At 48.0% G+C, this 15,981-nt stretch overlaps 1 protein-coding gene across 6 annotated transcripts in view; it reads right to left on the reverse strand.

The window, feature by feature from the left end:
- CAPN13 (calpain 13) overlaps positions 1-15,981 on the reverse strand; it is a 58,084-nt gene that overhangs the window by 36,441 nt on the left and 5,662 nt on the right. For 2 of the 6 annotated variants that reach the window (XR_011336843.1, XR_011336842.1), the window contains exon 1: positions 8,183-8,754. Coding sequence is in view for 4 of the 6 variants with exons in the window: in XM_069850846.1 (XP_069706947.1) it covers positions 8,183-8,581 (399 nt within the window). In the remaining 2 variants the exon portion in view is untranslated. Of the gene's footprint in view, positions 1-8,182; positions 8,994-13,284; positions 13,434-14,773; positions 15,118-15,981 lie in introns of those variants that run through there. The other 4 variants (XM_069850846.1, XM_069850845.1, XM_069850848.1 and 1 more) reach the window with 3 other exon arrangements.

Raw genomic sequence — 15,981 nt, forward strand, 5'->3', positions numbered from 1 at the left:
CAGCTGGAACAGCAGCAGTCCTTGCTGTGGGCACTGCAGCCAGAAACAGCAGAGCAGGTTTTAACAAGAGGTTCGTGCTGCTGGGTGAAGTCACCCCTCTGTGTGCTGGAGGAAACGGGGCAGTGTGGGCATGCTTCATGCTTCAAAAGGACGTGGTGCACAGAGCACCGGCCTTTGCACAACGGTGGGTGTGAGCCAAGGACGGGCAGGGGACAAACAGAAGCTGAACCAAAGGCAGGAGTGGGCAGTGTGGGGAACTGCAAGAACAGATACTCAAAAGACTGTGACCCCTGAAGCCTGAGGTGGAATGGCCATTTCCTTGAAGGATGCTGTGTGGAGCCTGAACTGACCGTATGGTGTTTCCAAGGGGCTTAAAGGACATAATCACGATGGCTGCAGCACATCAGAAATCTTGGTCTTCTCAAGCGGAAGAAAAGGAAGGCTCCAATTAGCTCCTCTGCTTTCAAAGGCAGGAGTACATCAGTCAAAAACACCAGAAACCATCATCTATTGTTGCAAAATAGTTATGCACGTATTCACTGCGACACAGAATGCACAATCCTCCCTATTTGCCAGTGCTTGAACTGTGACAAACAGAGAAACTGGAGATACAACTGCCAGGATGCCCAGAAGCAGTGAGAGTTTTCAGTTTTAGCTGGAGGGGTAAAGAAGAGGTAGCTCAAGGAGGCACATGATCTGTTCTCAGAGCATCTAGCGTGCAGCAGTGAAGGCAGCCATATGGGCTGTGAGTCAAGCGCTCCACCTGAGCTCATCCCCCAGGACAAAGCTCCCATCCCTCACTCTCCCTGGCCCGCTGAACGCTTCATTACGTATTCAAAATAAAAGAGAAGTTCAAGTTCAAACAAGTTCATCCTCTAGACAATGGCCTTACCACAGAAATACTGCTTACCCAAGGGGCAGGATGGAGAAGTAATTCGAGAGGTGGAAGAAGAGCACGTGTACCTGCATTTGGCTCTAAGTTTCCTTTCATAATCACTCAGAATTTTTAAGGCAGAACAAGTGCCCAGAAGAAGCTGGAGGAGAGTGGTGTAGATCACATGCAGACACATGCAAGGGACGCAGTTGGACATTTTGAGGGAAAACTGGACACATGACGTGGGACTCCAAAGGCAGCAAATGCCCAGCCTGCTGCTCACCCAGCACTCTGGCCGGGGCCACTTTGCCACAGGTTTCCCACTGGCCCAGTACAATCCGGAGCGCAGGCACTGGGCACTGAGGGGAAAGAAGCAGAGATGGCTCCTTGCAGAACCACCTCCCAAACAGTTCACCTTAGCCCTGTGGTAAAATCTTGGCCCTGCTCCTGTTCCTGCCACAGCACCATATCCTTCCCTTCTGGCTGTGCTTGTTTCCCCCCTGCTCCAGCTCCACGTTCCCGAGGTGTCCTGCCATCACGCTCCACAGTGCTTCCAGCTCAACACACCAATTAACAAAAGCTAAAAGGCTGCTATTGACTGAAAGCCAAACTCTGCTCTCAGCTGGCCAAATCTTAACACAGCATCACCGCTGTGCCTGTAGTGGTGTTGCTCTGGGTTAAGAAGCAAACATGGAATCAGTTCATACACCCCGTAACCACAGGAAACCTCTGCAGAAGAGCTGACACAGGAATAAGAGAGCTGGAGCAAGGGGGGAGGACAGAACAAAGGATAAGTTGTGCTGGGTCACACTGAGGGGCTGCCTGTTGCAGTGCCTCATCCCTGACAGCTTGGAGAGGGAGCAGTAGAACTGAGCAAGTTGAAAACAATGCTCCTGCACATATTCTCCCACTCCCCATCAACAGGTGGCTAAGGGACTTCCTAGGCTAGAGGCTCCATCCACAGGTTTGTGTTTAAAGGGAATCAGTTTCCTTGAATCTGTCTATTTTTAACTCATATTCTGCTTTTCTTTGACATTTTCGGACATGGGAAAGCCCAGGCTAACCTTTCTTGCGCCACCAGAACTCAATTCCCTGCTATAAAGCAGAACAGCTCAATTCCTTATTTCAGGTTTCCCACACAAATGCCTCAGTCAGTTGGACAAACCTTCCTCTGCTCCTGCTCCCACTCCTGCTCTCTCTCACAACAGAGGAACGAGAGCATCAGACTCAGTGCAGGTCAAGAGCCCACAAGTGCGAGAGTAAAATCCTGCTGGAGGATGGGCTGGTGTTCAACATCAGCAGAAACAGAAACCAGCTCAGATTTTACCTGCAACCTATTTGCTTTGCATGGCACAGTACTAAAAAAACCCAACGACAATAGCAAAGACAGTGAGGAAATACAAGGGGTAAACCAGGGAGGTGGCCCTGCCTTCACCAGGCAGCTTCCTCAGGGCTCTGGAAACCTCCCACTTGGTGCAAGCGTTCAAAGGGCACAGTGTCACGAGCGATTCCTCAGGGGCCACCACAGCCGTATTAAATCCATACACAACCCTGCTGGCTGACTCCTCAGCCCGAAGAACAGGGGAGGTGGCGAGACAATGGATCATCATAGGAGCTGCTTTCCCCTCTATGTCAGCATTCGCCCCCATAACCAGCTGTTTCCAAAAGCAATGGAGCCAGAGGTACTGTGCAAGTAAACCCTCCTCATCCAAAGCCTGTGTAGAAAGCCAGATGTAACAAATAGTGATGCACTGCAGATTCCTCGGCCCCGAGATACAGAATCTGATGTCGAGGTCAGGCGCAATCAGCTGAGTAGGCAAGAGCTGAGACAACAGCAGCCTGGGAATGCTGCTCCCGTTCAATTACACTGATTGCATGCATAAACTCAAAAATAAGGTGAATTCATTCTGATTTTCATCACGATGAAACACTGAACAGGATCCAAGGACCTCATGGCCCCTGGGAAATGCTGGAGCTGTGAACTCCACCGTGAGCAGCTGGCAAGCAGCACTGGCTCAGGCCGAGAACGGCCCCGCAGAGCCGGACTCGCAGGTCATGCAGGACAGTGCTCTCCCTCAGCACCACACACCTCCCGTAATTCACTTGATTAAAGCAGCTCACCTGACAATCCACATTTCATTTTCTCTTTATTTGATGTTTTTTTCTTTATTCCCCCGCTACACTATTAGAGCTCAGTTCTCAGGTTAACATCAAGCTGCTGTCTGGTTTCTTGCCTGAATAAAATCCATCTTTTCTCCCCCTCCAGCTACAGACAGGTGAAGGCTGGTGCAGGAGGAACTCTAGTTCAGCTTATCTGCCTGGAAGGATTGATTCAACATGATTTTTTTAAAGGGTCCCAGTTTTGTTCAGTCAGCTCCTGTGTTGAAAATTCCTTAACATTGATGTTAACTTCTGGGAATTACATGAAATGCCAGCAAACAGTTAATCACCGAAAGCAATGCAGAATCGCAATAGGCACTCTGTTGCTGAAAGGTCACATCTGCTTTGGGAAGGGACAGCAGAAGAGAGGAAAAAATGTGAGGAAGTTCTTTTGCGAAATTACCAAGTCAAATGACAAATTCCTTTTCCCAGCAAACAACTCAAACAACAGACTCAAACTGCGCCATTTCCCCCAAGGCCTTTTAGATACTAAGTGCAGTAGCACAGCTCCCTGAGTCTCTGCTAAGGGAACAAGGCATCCACTTTGCTCAAGTTCATATTAGAGCAGCCTCTCTATGGCTTCTATCCAAGGACTCTTCCCTGACGCTGGAAACGCAAGGCCAGCACCCAAGAAGCCCATGCCCTGATGCTATGGACAGACTGTAGTGACGCAGAGGAAAACCCACACTGGCTGTTTCAGAACACCCTTCCACCACCCCCTCCTACAAGTGAGAAGAGGCATGCAGGGATTTCACTCACACTGACCCTCAAACCTCCGCTGGCCACTTTGCAGCATTTCCCTCTCCTCTGGCTGCCTCCCACACATCCCACAGCTCGTGTTAAGCAGGGGATGGACCCTCCTACGCCAGCTCCTGCTCACCAACCCCTCACTCCACAAGGCAACTACAGGGTCCCCCAAGAGACAAAGCGTGGGTTGCTGCAGCAGCAGTAGCCTGTGACCTTGAAGATCCTTTGGGAAAACTTTCAGCAGCATCGTCCTCTGCCCGTTTCAGCCTCACAAAGCACTAGCACTGAAGATCAGGGACTACCCCTAACAACGTCTGTAATGAGAATCGTATCCAGCACTGCTGGGCGATCCCTGGTGCAAGGCCAATGCACTGCCACCAACATGGTAACCTCCCTCCCCTCACACGCACTGTGTTTGAAAATATAACTGATGTTATCAAAATTAGACATTCAGAATTCAGCCCCACCACAATTCACCTTGTCTGGATGACCCCAATTCAGTTTCCTTTTCCATCTGTAGAGTACGATGCATTATGATCAGAACAGAGTGAAATCTTTAGCTAAAACATCAATTAAAAACTCTGCTTCAAAACAAATAATACACATATTACATTTTAGCTAAAGCTTTCTCTCTGCTCTGATCATATGTCAGATTTTAAAGATGCTCCCTTAAACAATGCTCAGAACTCATTCTGTCATGGTTTGGTGCTTTTGCTTCACACAAGAAACTGAGTGGAACAGAGGAAGTCACAGCATATAATTTAAAATCTGACAGGACTCTTCCAGAAGAGCTTCCCTTTGTCTGATCTTTAGAAAGGCATGCCTATAGAAAACACTTTGTTCAGTCTAAAATGGAACATTTTCCCATTTCTCCCAACTGGGGGTGAACCAAAAGGCCAATGAATTGCAGAGCTCCTGCTATATCTGGTACCCCCAACTCCACCTCCAGTAATGCTTGAAGCACCACACACAAAACCACCATTAGGAACTGCACACATTCCAGTGGACATGGACCAAGGGCCAGAGGTGAAAACACAGCCTGGGAGCACTCCTCACCTGATGTGAAACTGCAGCTACTGCACCATTAAGGAAAAGTGACATTTCCAAGGATATCTTCGTGCTCCTAATCCACCTCCCCCTCATCGGGGACTCCTATATTACATTAGCTCACTTTATAAGTCAAAATCAATTGTTTCTGATTGTTGCTACCAACTATTTCTGTCTGAAAATCAAGCTGTTTTTTCTCTACTGTAAACATTACCCCCAGATAGGAAGACTCCAAACTCTGAACATAGTTGGCAATTCTCTTGACAACATGCAAGGTAAAACAGGAGCAGCATGTTGCTCAGCTGCTCAGTCAGATCTGGAACAATGACAGCAGTTGTAATTGCTACCTACCACTTAAATAACCAGATACTGTGTGACTTGGAGGATGGAGGCGAAGAGATTAATAGGACCAAGATGCCGTTTCTGTCACATGCACATTTCAGAGGGAGCTAATGGCAGAGGCTGCAAAAAACACACAGGTAGTTTAAATCAGCCACACTACCAGCAGGATGCAACTACACTTGCTCGTGGGAAACGTGGTCAGATAGGAACAGCCTCCCTTTGGGAAATTACAGGTATCTTTGCCAAGTGGTTAGGTAGCTTAAACACCTGGGATCACGTATCCTTACAGCTAACATCACAACAACCTCAGAGCAAAGAGTCTATGAACATTTCTGCATGGGTGAAAGGTGCCCAGTGGAAACACTTCAGGTTCAGGACACCGACTCCTAACACTGCAGCCTTCCCTCTTCATTCCTGGGGACCAAGTCCCAGGGGCAGCGGGACACAGCACTGGCCTCTTAGGACTTAGGAAACGCATGTACCATTTAATTTACTTTCTGACCCTTGGCTCAAAACACTTGCAGCGCTCTCAAAAAGCAACCACTGCTCTTCAGCAGCTTCTTCCACCTCTGCTTAATTCTGCCAGGAGACACAGGCCATACTTTGATGTCACCGTGACACACATTGGTGTTATGGTGAAGCCTGGGAACTTCTGGCTGGGCTTCCCAGGCAGCTGGTATCATTGCCTTTCATCTTGCATCTTGTCTAGTAGGATGAAGCCTGAAAATGGCTACAAGTGGAAATCTTGGTCAAACTGAGAAAAAAAAAAATTAAAACAGAGCCGTCTTCAGCACTGACGCCCTGTGTTTCTGTTCCAGACAGACCAGTTAGGTCATCAGTCTCTCTTTCGTCCCTTGTTGTTGTAGAAGAGCAGCTGGTGATGCTGCCTTAACCTCTATAATAAAGGAAAATGCTTTTCAATGTTCACATCAGAAGCATATGGTTTTTGAAGAACTCTAGCAAAGCCAATGACTTTTATCCCACTTCTTCCTAAAACAGCCTCTGGAAAATTGTTGGAAGCAATTTGGTGAAGTGGTGCTGGAAACTGTGTAGTGATCACTGAAAAAAAATCTTCAAATAGGAAATGCTGGGAAGAAGAGGACCTCTGTAAATGTTTTAAACTGATTCCATGAAAACTGTTCCTCATCCGCTTAATCTTCATGGATTCAGCAAAATGGAAGGGGATTCTCCAGCACTTGCCTCACCTGAAAATCTGAAGCTCCAGCATCAACAAGTTCTGCTTTTGGCAAGACTAGTCAGTCTCTTTGTACATGAAAAAACTCTCAGGATATTCAAGTAGCATAGGTGTTCTTCCCATAGTGTGGTGCCTCCAAATCAGTGGGATTTGGGTTTCTGAATTGGTTTGTATGCTTTTGAAGTCCTGTGCTCCTCTGCTGCTCCCAAATGGCAAAAACACCAGGGTGGTCACCACCTAACAGAACTGTGCTCTAACGTTTTATTCCAGTTTATTAATCTTAAAAATGCCCCTGAAAACCCTTTCCAATATCCATGTTTGTCTTCTGTGACTCTAATGCTTAGTTCTCTTTGTCTTTCTCAATCTGGAGTGGTGGCAACTAACTCCTCTCCTTTACATTTTGAGTTACTCTTCTACTATAAGCCCCACTTAAAGAGCGATAATCCCCACCTGCTACCAACCTGTGTGGAGTGCTGGTACTAAAAACCTGGTACTAGCTGCATTCTCATTGCACCTGAATTTGGAGGAAGAACACTTGAGGAGAAGCTGAGATGTTCGGCCAGCAGCAGGAGCTACTCCTGCAGAGAATGATCCCTTCAGGGCAGCCCCACAGAGAACACCCAGATATCCGCACCCAGCACTTCCACACCTACAAAGCCCTGTGACTCAGCACTGACCCAGACTGGAAGTGCTGCACCTCTGCAGACATGATTCCTCTGACACTTGCAGGCCCTGCTGCAGCAGAGGGCAGTGAGAAGTTGGAGCCTCAGGTCCCATCCCTATCACCACAACACTACAACCACAGCCCTGCTGATGTCCAGGCTGCAGCTTCTGCTCCATCTGATACTTCACCACATTCCTTTTATACCAGCGCTTGGGCTTCTCACCTTTCCATTCTGGCATCCACATCTGGCAGCCACACAGGCTCCCCAGGCCAGCCTCCTTCCCTTCTGTGAGCTGTGGCTTCCAACGTCCATGCTGGCAGCAGCCTCTGCCGTTGCAATGCCAAGGCCACCACACTGCCAAGCTCCAGCACACCCTCATTGCCCTGCTTGCATCTGCTGCCCAAATAAATCCTTCCTAGTTGCCTTGTCCTGTCTCCACAGCCTTGCAGTTGCAGTCTCTGCACCCCAAGAGGCTGCGGCTGCCTTCAGGGAGATGGACAGGTCTGCTCCAACCCAGGGAAGCCAAAGACCCCAGGCACTGGCACTCAACTCGGGAAAAGGGCCGTGCACAGCAAATTCACCAGCAGCAAATGGCACACAGCACCACTACCCAGCACAGTTGGACCCTGGAAAGCTTCCCCGAGTTAGGTCCTAGGATAAAAGAGCCAAGTATGCGATTCTGCCTCCCAATTTAAACGTCCATATGTCAGATGGTGACAACTGCCTATTAAACTGCAACTGGGAATCAGCAAACAAACATTCTGCATCTCATGCCTTGTCCCAATTACTTTAAAATAGGCATTGCTGACTGAGTGGCTTGCATTACAGAAACTGGAGATCTTTAATGGCATCTGACAGCTTTTTGGGTCTGCACAAAGCCCTCTGGAAGTAGATCAAACTGCAAACACTTGCTCTAGTCAGGTTCACAGGTGGAAACAAACTTCCTACAAAAATGTACCCAATGAAACCGTTACTGTTACAGAGCTTATCTTCCCTACACACATTCTCCAGCAAGGATCCCGCCTTACAGCATCGTGCTCCTAGTGTTCCCTCAGGGCCTCCTTCCCTGCCCGGCACAGATCTCCTCCCCCGTGGTGAAGGCCTTTAGCCCCCAGCCATCAGCAGGGCCACAGAACCTGGCTGATAACTCACAGTTGGCCTCTTCCACTGTATCCGACGCAGCTTGTCCTCTGGGAGCAGGTTGGGACCAACGGAGCTGACTTGCGCGGGGAAGGTGGCATCCTCAAAAAGTAGCCCTTGGCTCAGACACTGGGCTCGCAGGCGACTGAAGTCCTGATTATTAAGTTTCTTCAGGTTCTGGAGGCTTTCTGCTGCCCGTGCTGTTTGCCAGCCCCGTTCCAGCGTCAGAGCCGAACCAGGGGCGAGCATTGTGCCTCTTTCCTGTGAAGGACAGACAAGGATTGCTATTAGTTTTCCCAGCCCAAAGCGATGCCCTAAGAGCGTGTGGGAAGCCCAACTCCTGTCCCTCTTTGCTGAAGGGATTGTGGAGCAGCGTGCAGAGCCGAGGGCAGTCACAGCATCAAAATCCATATTGGCTGGAAATGCCAACGGAAAGAGCAGACATCAAATCCCAACTGGTTTTTCTTAAACCAGTGCTGTCACGGCTACAAATTCAATTGTGAGTCTTCCCTGAGGACATAGAGGGAAGCTGTCAGCGAGCCACTGCATTAGCACTGAGGCACATCTGAAACATCAGTGAGCACAGGGAGCAGAGTGGGAGCAGCAGATGCAGGGAAGGAGGGAGGCAATGCAAGCTCGGGGGCTGTCCAGAGCTCCCAGGACTCTTCTGGCCATGGATCACACCTGTATCCAGGGTAATCTTTTGAGTTATTTACTTCATTTCAATTCTGCAAAGCAGCACCTGATGGTCTCTCTCTGTGAGACCCAATGAAGGCAGAAATTTGCCTTTCCTTAGGATCTGTTCCAAAGGCTCCAGATAGATTGGGGGTGGCTTCCTACCAGCTCCCACAGACAACCCAGCAGACTTCCCACAGCTGCAATGCCAAGATAGGACCCAGCTGCAATATCCCGGACCCCACTGGCGCTGTCTTCTCACATGAGAGTGCACCAAGGTTTGGGGTTTTGGGACTCGGGAGTTCATTCAGAGGCCAGTGTTTAAATAGATCCGAATTGCAAATTCATGTTTAAACTGGGAAGTCTTTATTCGGCATGTATAGGTATTCCTGTCTGGAGCGTGTTTGAACTCCTCTTCATTAACATGTCTAGAGGAAAAGGGCCATTCCCTGAGGAAAAGCAAGCATTTTGGACATGCAGTGAAAGCCTGGACTGGGCAGACCTGCCAGTACACCTGCTGACACAGCTAGGGAAGGATGCAGGAGCTGAAGCCTCCTGCTGTGGACTCCATCCCTTTTACAGTTATCAAAAAGCGCAGCAGCACTCTTGCCATCAAAGATCTGCCTTAGTTATAAGGGAGGTAGCGCATCTTCCACTGAGATGCTTGACTGAGGGGTGGGAGGGCTTTAAGGACAGGGGTGGAAGAAGGACATGGGAAGGTGGAAAACTTGCATATTTGGAGGGCCAGTGATACCAGAGCTACAAAGAGGAATTTGTGTGAGTCTAACCAGAGCACAGGCTTTCAGGTGGTTCCCCAGAGCCACGTGGGCGTAGAGACACACACATGCGCACCACCACTCCCCCAACCATCCCCCCGGGATCTTCTTCCACCTAAAAATCCCTGTTGTGGATTTTGGGGTTCAGGGAAGTAGCAGGAAGGTTGAGCAGCCTGCCCTGCCTCCTGTTCCTCCAGCACATTTCACCACACAGAATTACACATTGCTGGAACAAACTAACTCCAGGGCCACATCAGTTTTTACCCTTCACTCACACCTGCCCTCACAAAATAAAAGTTTTAATTGTCCTGAGCTATAATTCCCCGTCATTCCCCTTTCCTACGGACAGAGAAGCCCCTGGTGAAGCCCTGTATTAGCAGATCTTTAAGGTCAGGAGGGATTGCTGTGATCACCTCCTCTGGCTCCTTGCATGACAGATGCCACTGCCCTCAACCCAGCGATCCCTGCCCCTGCCTTCCACTTAAGATGCACCTTCTCATCAACAAGCGCAGGGAAACCCTCCACTGCGCCCTGTGTGCTAATTCCTAGCCTGAAGTCACCCAGTTTCCCTTTCAAGCCACTGGATGCCACAGTTGCGTGGGGTTTTTTTTATTTTTAGTAGATGAAAGGGCTCCTTCCTAGCAAACAAATTTATCTACGGATCCGTTGCCTTCCTGGTGCCATACAGAGAGCAGATGGCTCCAGTAAGAGCAAAGCCTCAGATTTTTATTGGGAACCGTTCACACGGGAAACAGACCAACCAGTCATGCCGAAGGGATGATGCAGCCATGCACACACACACACACTTTTTACTCGGTGTCATCACCTTCTCGGTGCTTCACCCACTTGGTCTCCTGGTGTTGTAACAACGCCAGGAAAAATAAGGGGGTTTGCATCTCATTGTTTTAATTAAAAGCCCCACAAAAAATCCAATGGGATTTGGAAATCACCCTCAGCCAACATGAAGAAAGAACATTCCCCTTGGGCTTGCATTTTTTAATACAATGGAAATAAATCTCATGTAATGTACCATAACACGACAAGGGAATGGCTTCTTCTTAACAAATACTCATTTGAAACTGTGCCCAGGCCCCATGCGTGCTAACATCTATTTCTTGCAACAGTGTTCCAGCAAAACTGATTACTAATTCCAAAACTCAAATTAAAACTAACAGAGCTTGAAGGTTCGGTCTGACACACGTTCCCTCTCTTCTGACAGAGAACAAGAGTTTCCAAGTGTGTGTGTGTATGTTTAATTACGTTGTTTTACATATCCGGAATAAATTAGCAACAAGACGGAGGAAAATAATACACTTAACCACTTTTCCCTTGCAGGAATAGCTTCATCAGTGTTGCGTCTGGGGCACACACAGAGCTCTATGTCCATCCACACCACTGCGCAGGCAGCCCGCAGGGTCACACGTGCCTGATGAGCACCGTCCACAGCCGCTTGTTGCCTCCTTCGGAGCAGCATCCCGAGCCGTGGTCACAGGCTGGTTCTCACAGGTGCACCAGCAACAACAGAGATCACAACAGCCTTCAAAAGCAGGATATTGCTTGTCTGGCCAGGGAGCTTCTTACCCTTCATACACCCCGAGGCACAGAGACTTTGGAGGGACAAACCTACAATGCAACGGGTCTCAAGAGGTGTTGCCCTCGGGCTGCTTTCTGCCACAAGACATGGGGAGAGAGGGAAGGATTTCAAACACCCCCAAATGCTGATTCAGATGGATTATGAAACACTGGAGAAAAACAAGAGACTGACTCTCAACAAGAGAAGGAAATTATTATTTAGAAGGGGTTAAACATACATTTACTCAGTCCTGGGATCTCCTCCAACACATTTACTTATCTGAAATGGAGAAGAATCACACCCAACTTTGCATCTACTGCCCTTTTCTGATCCCTCTTCCTTCTGCTTGTTGTCTGTCTCAAAAAAAAAGTTGGTGACCCCCACAGTACCTCACCTGGGAACCCCAAGCACCCCCCATTTTCTGCATTAAACTGCTTAAAAGCCAGCAGCACAGGGTGTGCCTCATCTCCCTCTGGCACTCATTCACGAGAGATGTCAAGCAGCTACTATAATCAGGTACTCAATGGTGGCACATGCAACTGACAGCTAATTACACTTTGCATAAAGATTTATGTCAGGGTACAGACATAATTTCCCTCAATGGCTTCTGATACTTTTCACTAAGTAGGACGTGGAAACAGACAATTAGAAACACACATCTACTTCACAGCTTAACTGTCCCCCTTTTCCTCTCCACCTGTTCTCTCAAAGCATTTCCACGGCACGTTGACTCAGCTGGGTTTCTGTACTTCAGCAAGAGCAGCTGAATTTTCTCAAACACTACAAAGAATACCAGAAGAGCCAAAAAGACGGCAGCCCTTCTTCCCGTTTCCCTCTCACGCACACACAACTATCAACGTACATTTTATCTCACCCATAGCATTCGATACATGCTACTGCAACACAAGCACTCTTTTCCTCTAAGACCCTGATATTCGTGTATTTCAAGCATTGCAGAAACCTCAAGGAGACAAATCCAGAACTGCCTTGCGAGGAAGGAATTCATGGGTTTACAAGCTCTCCTTGCATCCAGAGAAGAAAAAAAATGGGAGAGTGGTGCTTTCCAGCAGCTTGCCCACAGCAACAGCAAACTGCAGAGGCTTGAACCTGGGCACTCCAAACCTCAGACAGACAGTGGCTCCTTGTACGTACCATGTGTGAGTGCCTTGAGTACCTCCAAAAACCAAAAGCAAGACAAGGCACTTTGGCAACCCTCCACGAGACTACTTTCCCAGTGGCATCGTGTGTAATGCCGTGCTCCAAGCGGTCCACAAAGTACTCCCTTCCAGCTATTTATTAAGCCAATTTTCTTCTCATTTTCCATACACAGCATAGGAGAGTTCCAGATACCTTTTTTCTACCTCATTTAACAACAGGATGCAGTAACTATGGAGTCCTCCTCCTCTTAGGATCTCCACTCCCATTTGATCCAATTACTTCTGACAACTTACCGTTTTATTGTAAGGTCCTTCCTAAGGACAGCAAATTCATCTTTTCTTTCCCTCCAGGTCACATTAAGGACAGGGACTCTAATTTATTCTACCTCCTCAGGACAAACCCCTCTCAATGTGTCTGCAGTGCTTTTCCAGCGCTGTTACTTGTATTTCACCTGCTTCATTTTTTACTAAGTAAAACAGCAAAGCGACGTTTTACCTGCAATGCCTCCCGTGTAATGCTCCAGCCAACACCAACAGAGCGACAGACAGGCTGGCACTATCCCCATTCTCCTTTATAAGGCAACTTCTGCCACACCTTAAGTAAACGTAACAAGTTGAAATCAAGTTCAACGCCAAACGTAAGCAATCTGACTCAGGCATAATGGTTTCGTACAGATACCATGACACGGAGATATATACATAAATACATGTGTATATGTACACATTCCTATTAGCCATCCATAATGAAGTATCTATTGACCTATGCTGTCCAGTCATTCCCTGTGGGCAACTGCAGCTTCAGCTGCAGTTATTCTTCTAAGAAAACAGCATTTGTTTGCACCTCCCACATTTCCACATTATCTATTTTCCTCCTCACACCACCAGGAAATGCAGCAATCATCCTAGATCCAGGCACAGCCTGACAGGACTCACCATCAGCCAAGTTATCAGAGCTGTGCGTCATCCAATCTATAAAAGCAGCAGACACTTTTAGGCCAACACCTGACAGCACTTACACTGGGCTCTTACTAACATACCATAGGAGCTCACTCACTTGCATGGTTTGTTTCTTCCAGGATTGCCTGCAGAAGCAAGAGCTAACCATGAATTTAGGAGATCTAGGGGACTGGTCCCTTATCATAGAAGCACAAAGACAAATAATTAAGGAATACGTAGCAAAAGTATAGGAAGGAGGAGGTTATTCCATTCTTGGAAGGCCAAACTGAGACAGCCTAAAGAGGCCCAAAATTCAGGGGAATGGGTGCAGCACACCCTCAGGGACATGTTCCCTAGCAGCAGCCCCAAGTGTATTTCTACAGCCTGCAAACGTGTCTGTGAAGTGTCCTGGTGGGCAGCAAGCTCCACCAGAGTCAACAACACACCCTTGCAATGGGCAAACCAATAGCACCCTGAGCTGCACGAGCTGCAGCAATGCCAGCGGGTCGCAGCAGGGGATCTGGGATCCATTCCCTTTCCACAGGCCTTATCTGCAATACTGCATGTCATTTCAAGCTGTCCAGTGTAAGAAGGACACTGAAAGTACAACAAGCCCAGCAGAAACCCACCAGGATGGTCAGGGGGCTGGAGTACCTGCCTGAGAGAAGAGGCTCACAGCATAGTTGCAGAAACCTAAAGGGGCCTTGTTACAGTCTTCCTCTGACAAAAAAAGCAGTTACAGAACAGGTGGAGCCAAACTATTCCAAAGGTGCACAGCAGAAGAGCAGAGGCAACAGGCACAAGCAGCAGGAAGTAAAATTTCACACGTGAGAGAGAAAAAACTGTTAAGGGAGCTTCAGCCGAGGTAGGAACAGATGCCTGGAGAGACTGGAGCATCTCCAGCCTTGGAGACATTCAGCTGGATGAGGCTGTGAGCAACACCATCGGCCTCAGAAGTCACAGAATCATAGAACAGTCAGGTTTGGAAGGGACCTTAAAGACCATCTAGTTCCAACCCCCCTGCCATGGGCAGGGACATCCCACTAGATCAGGTTACCCAAGGCCCATCCAACCCAGCCTTAAACACCACCAGGGATGTTTTTAAGTCAACCCTGCTTTGAGCAGGAGTGGGACTCAAAGACCTCCAGAGGTCCTTTCTCAGAGAAATATCTCCATGCTTCACTGTTTCTGGAGCTGTAGCTCATGTGGGACATGGCCACAGCAGCATCAAATTCCACTGTGGCTGCAAAGGTGCCTGCAGACCTCACAGTGCACTGAAAGCATTGTGATACGGCATCACTGCTGTCAACACCTGAGCTAGCAGCTCAGGTTTATGCATACACACACAGAACAGGCTACAACTTATCCCAATAAATCATCCTCTCTTTTTCAAGCTACCACAGCTCATTCATCAAGAGAAAAGTTACTCTGTGATGAACACCATGAAGTTTTGCCCGGCGCTTAACAGTTAAAGCAAAAAACTTACCAACATGTAGTTCTTTCTTTACCCAAAGTAACAGAATCACGTGGGTTCAGAAACTCCTTCAGAACAAGGCTCTCGATTTGGATTGCAGTCTCTTTGAGGTGGGATGTCAGTAGTTCCCATAGCAGCTGGTCCCTTGGAGCTTAGGGAGATGAGAACATAAAAAGCACTCATGAAAAAGCCAGTTCAGTCTTTTCAGTTAATTTAATTCTGTAGGTTTCCAGAACTGGATCTTCAAAAGCTGTGCACTGCATCCTACCTGCACACATTTTAGGACTCTTATTTCTGCATGAAAACTCAACTTCTGGTGCTTGCAGCCCAGAAAACCACGTGTATCCTGGGCTGCATCAGAAGTGTGATCAGCAGGGCAAGGGAGGGGATTCTCCCTTTCTACTTGGCTCTGGTGAGACTTCACCTGGAGCCTTGTGTCCAGCTCTGGAGTCCTCGGCACAGGAAGGACGTGGATCTGTTGGAGTGAGTCCAGAGGAGATCACAAAAATTATCCAAGAGCTGGTGCACTTCCCATATGAGGACAGGCTGAGAGAGTTGGGAGTTGTTCAGCCTGGCAAACAGAAGGCTCTGGGAGACCTTAAAGCAGCACATTTAGCAGACTCTAATAGGAAATGTATCTGTGTAAACCAGAGCAAAACCTGTCCCAGACAGCAAAACAGGTGCAGTTTTCCTTTAAGAGTCATTTTCCACAACCACTACATAAATAAAAGCTGATTTTACTAGAAGCAGGGAGCAAAGATTTCCTTCATCATGGGAAAGGAGCTCTGGGGTGATAAATGCCAGCGCAGCTAGCTCATCTGACAGCACGCATGCTGTTAATCGCCTCCTCTCTGGGGAAACTGCAGGTATATTCCCCTCCAGGTACAGTGATTCATTGTCTGGAACTGATATCTCTGCTTAAATGGTGGATTAACATGATTTAAGGAATATTCATTGCAAAGTTGATTAGAAAGCACCATCACCAGCCTGGCAGGAGACTTCAGTTATTGCAGCATGACACCATTCTGAGATTGTCAGCTTTTCTGCGGAAGCCTGTATTGATGTGTCCATTTTCACAGCGGCTCCAGAGCAGGAAACCCAAAAGGCTGAGGGATTCATGCACAGTAATAAGCCTTTGGATTATTTGCTCTCTTAAGTGTTTGTGGAATCCTGCAAGAAAAAAAAAGAAGATGGTTTGAGTGAAAAGCAGAGGGCTGTGC

Source organism: Phaenicophaeus curvirostris, chromosome 2, assembly GCF_032191515.1.
Source record: "Phaenicophaeus curvirostris isolate KB17595 chromosome 2, BPBGC_Pcur_1.0, whole genome shotgun sequence".
NCBI lineage: Eukaryota > Metazoa > Chordata > Aves > Cuculiformes > Cuculidae > Phaenicophaeus > Phaenicophaeus curvirostris.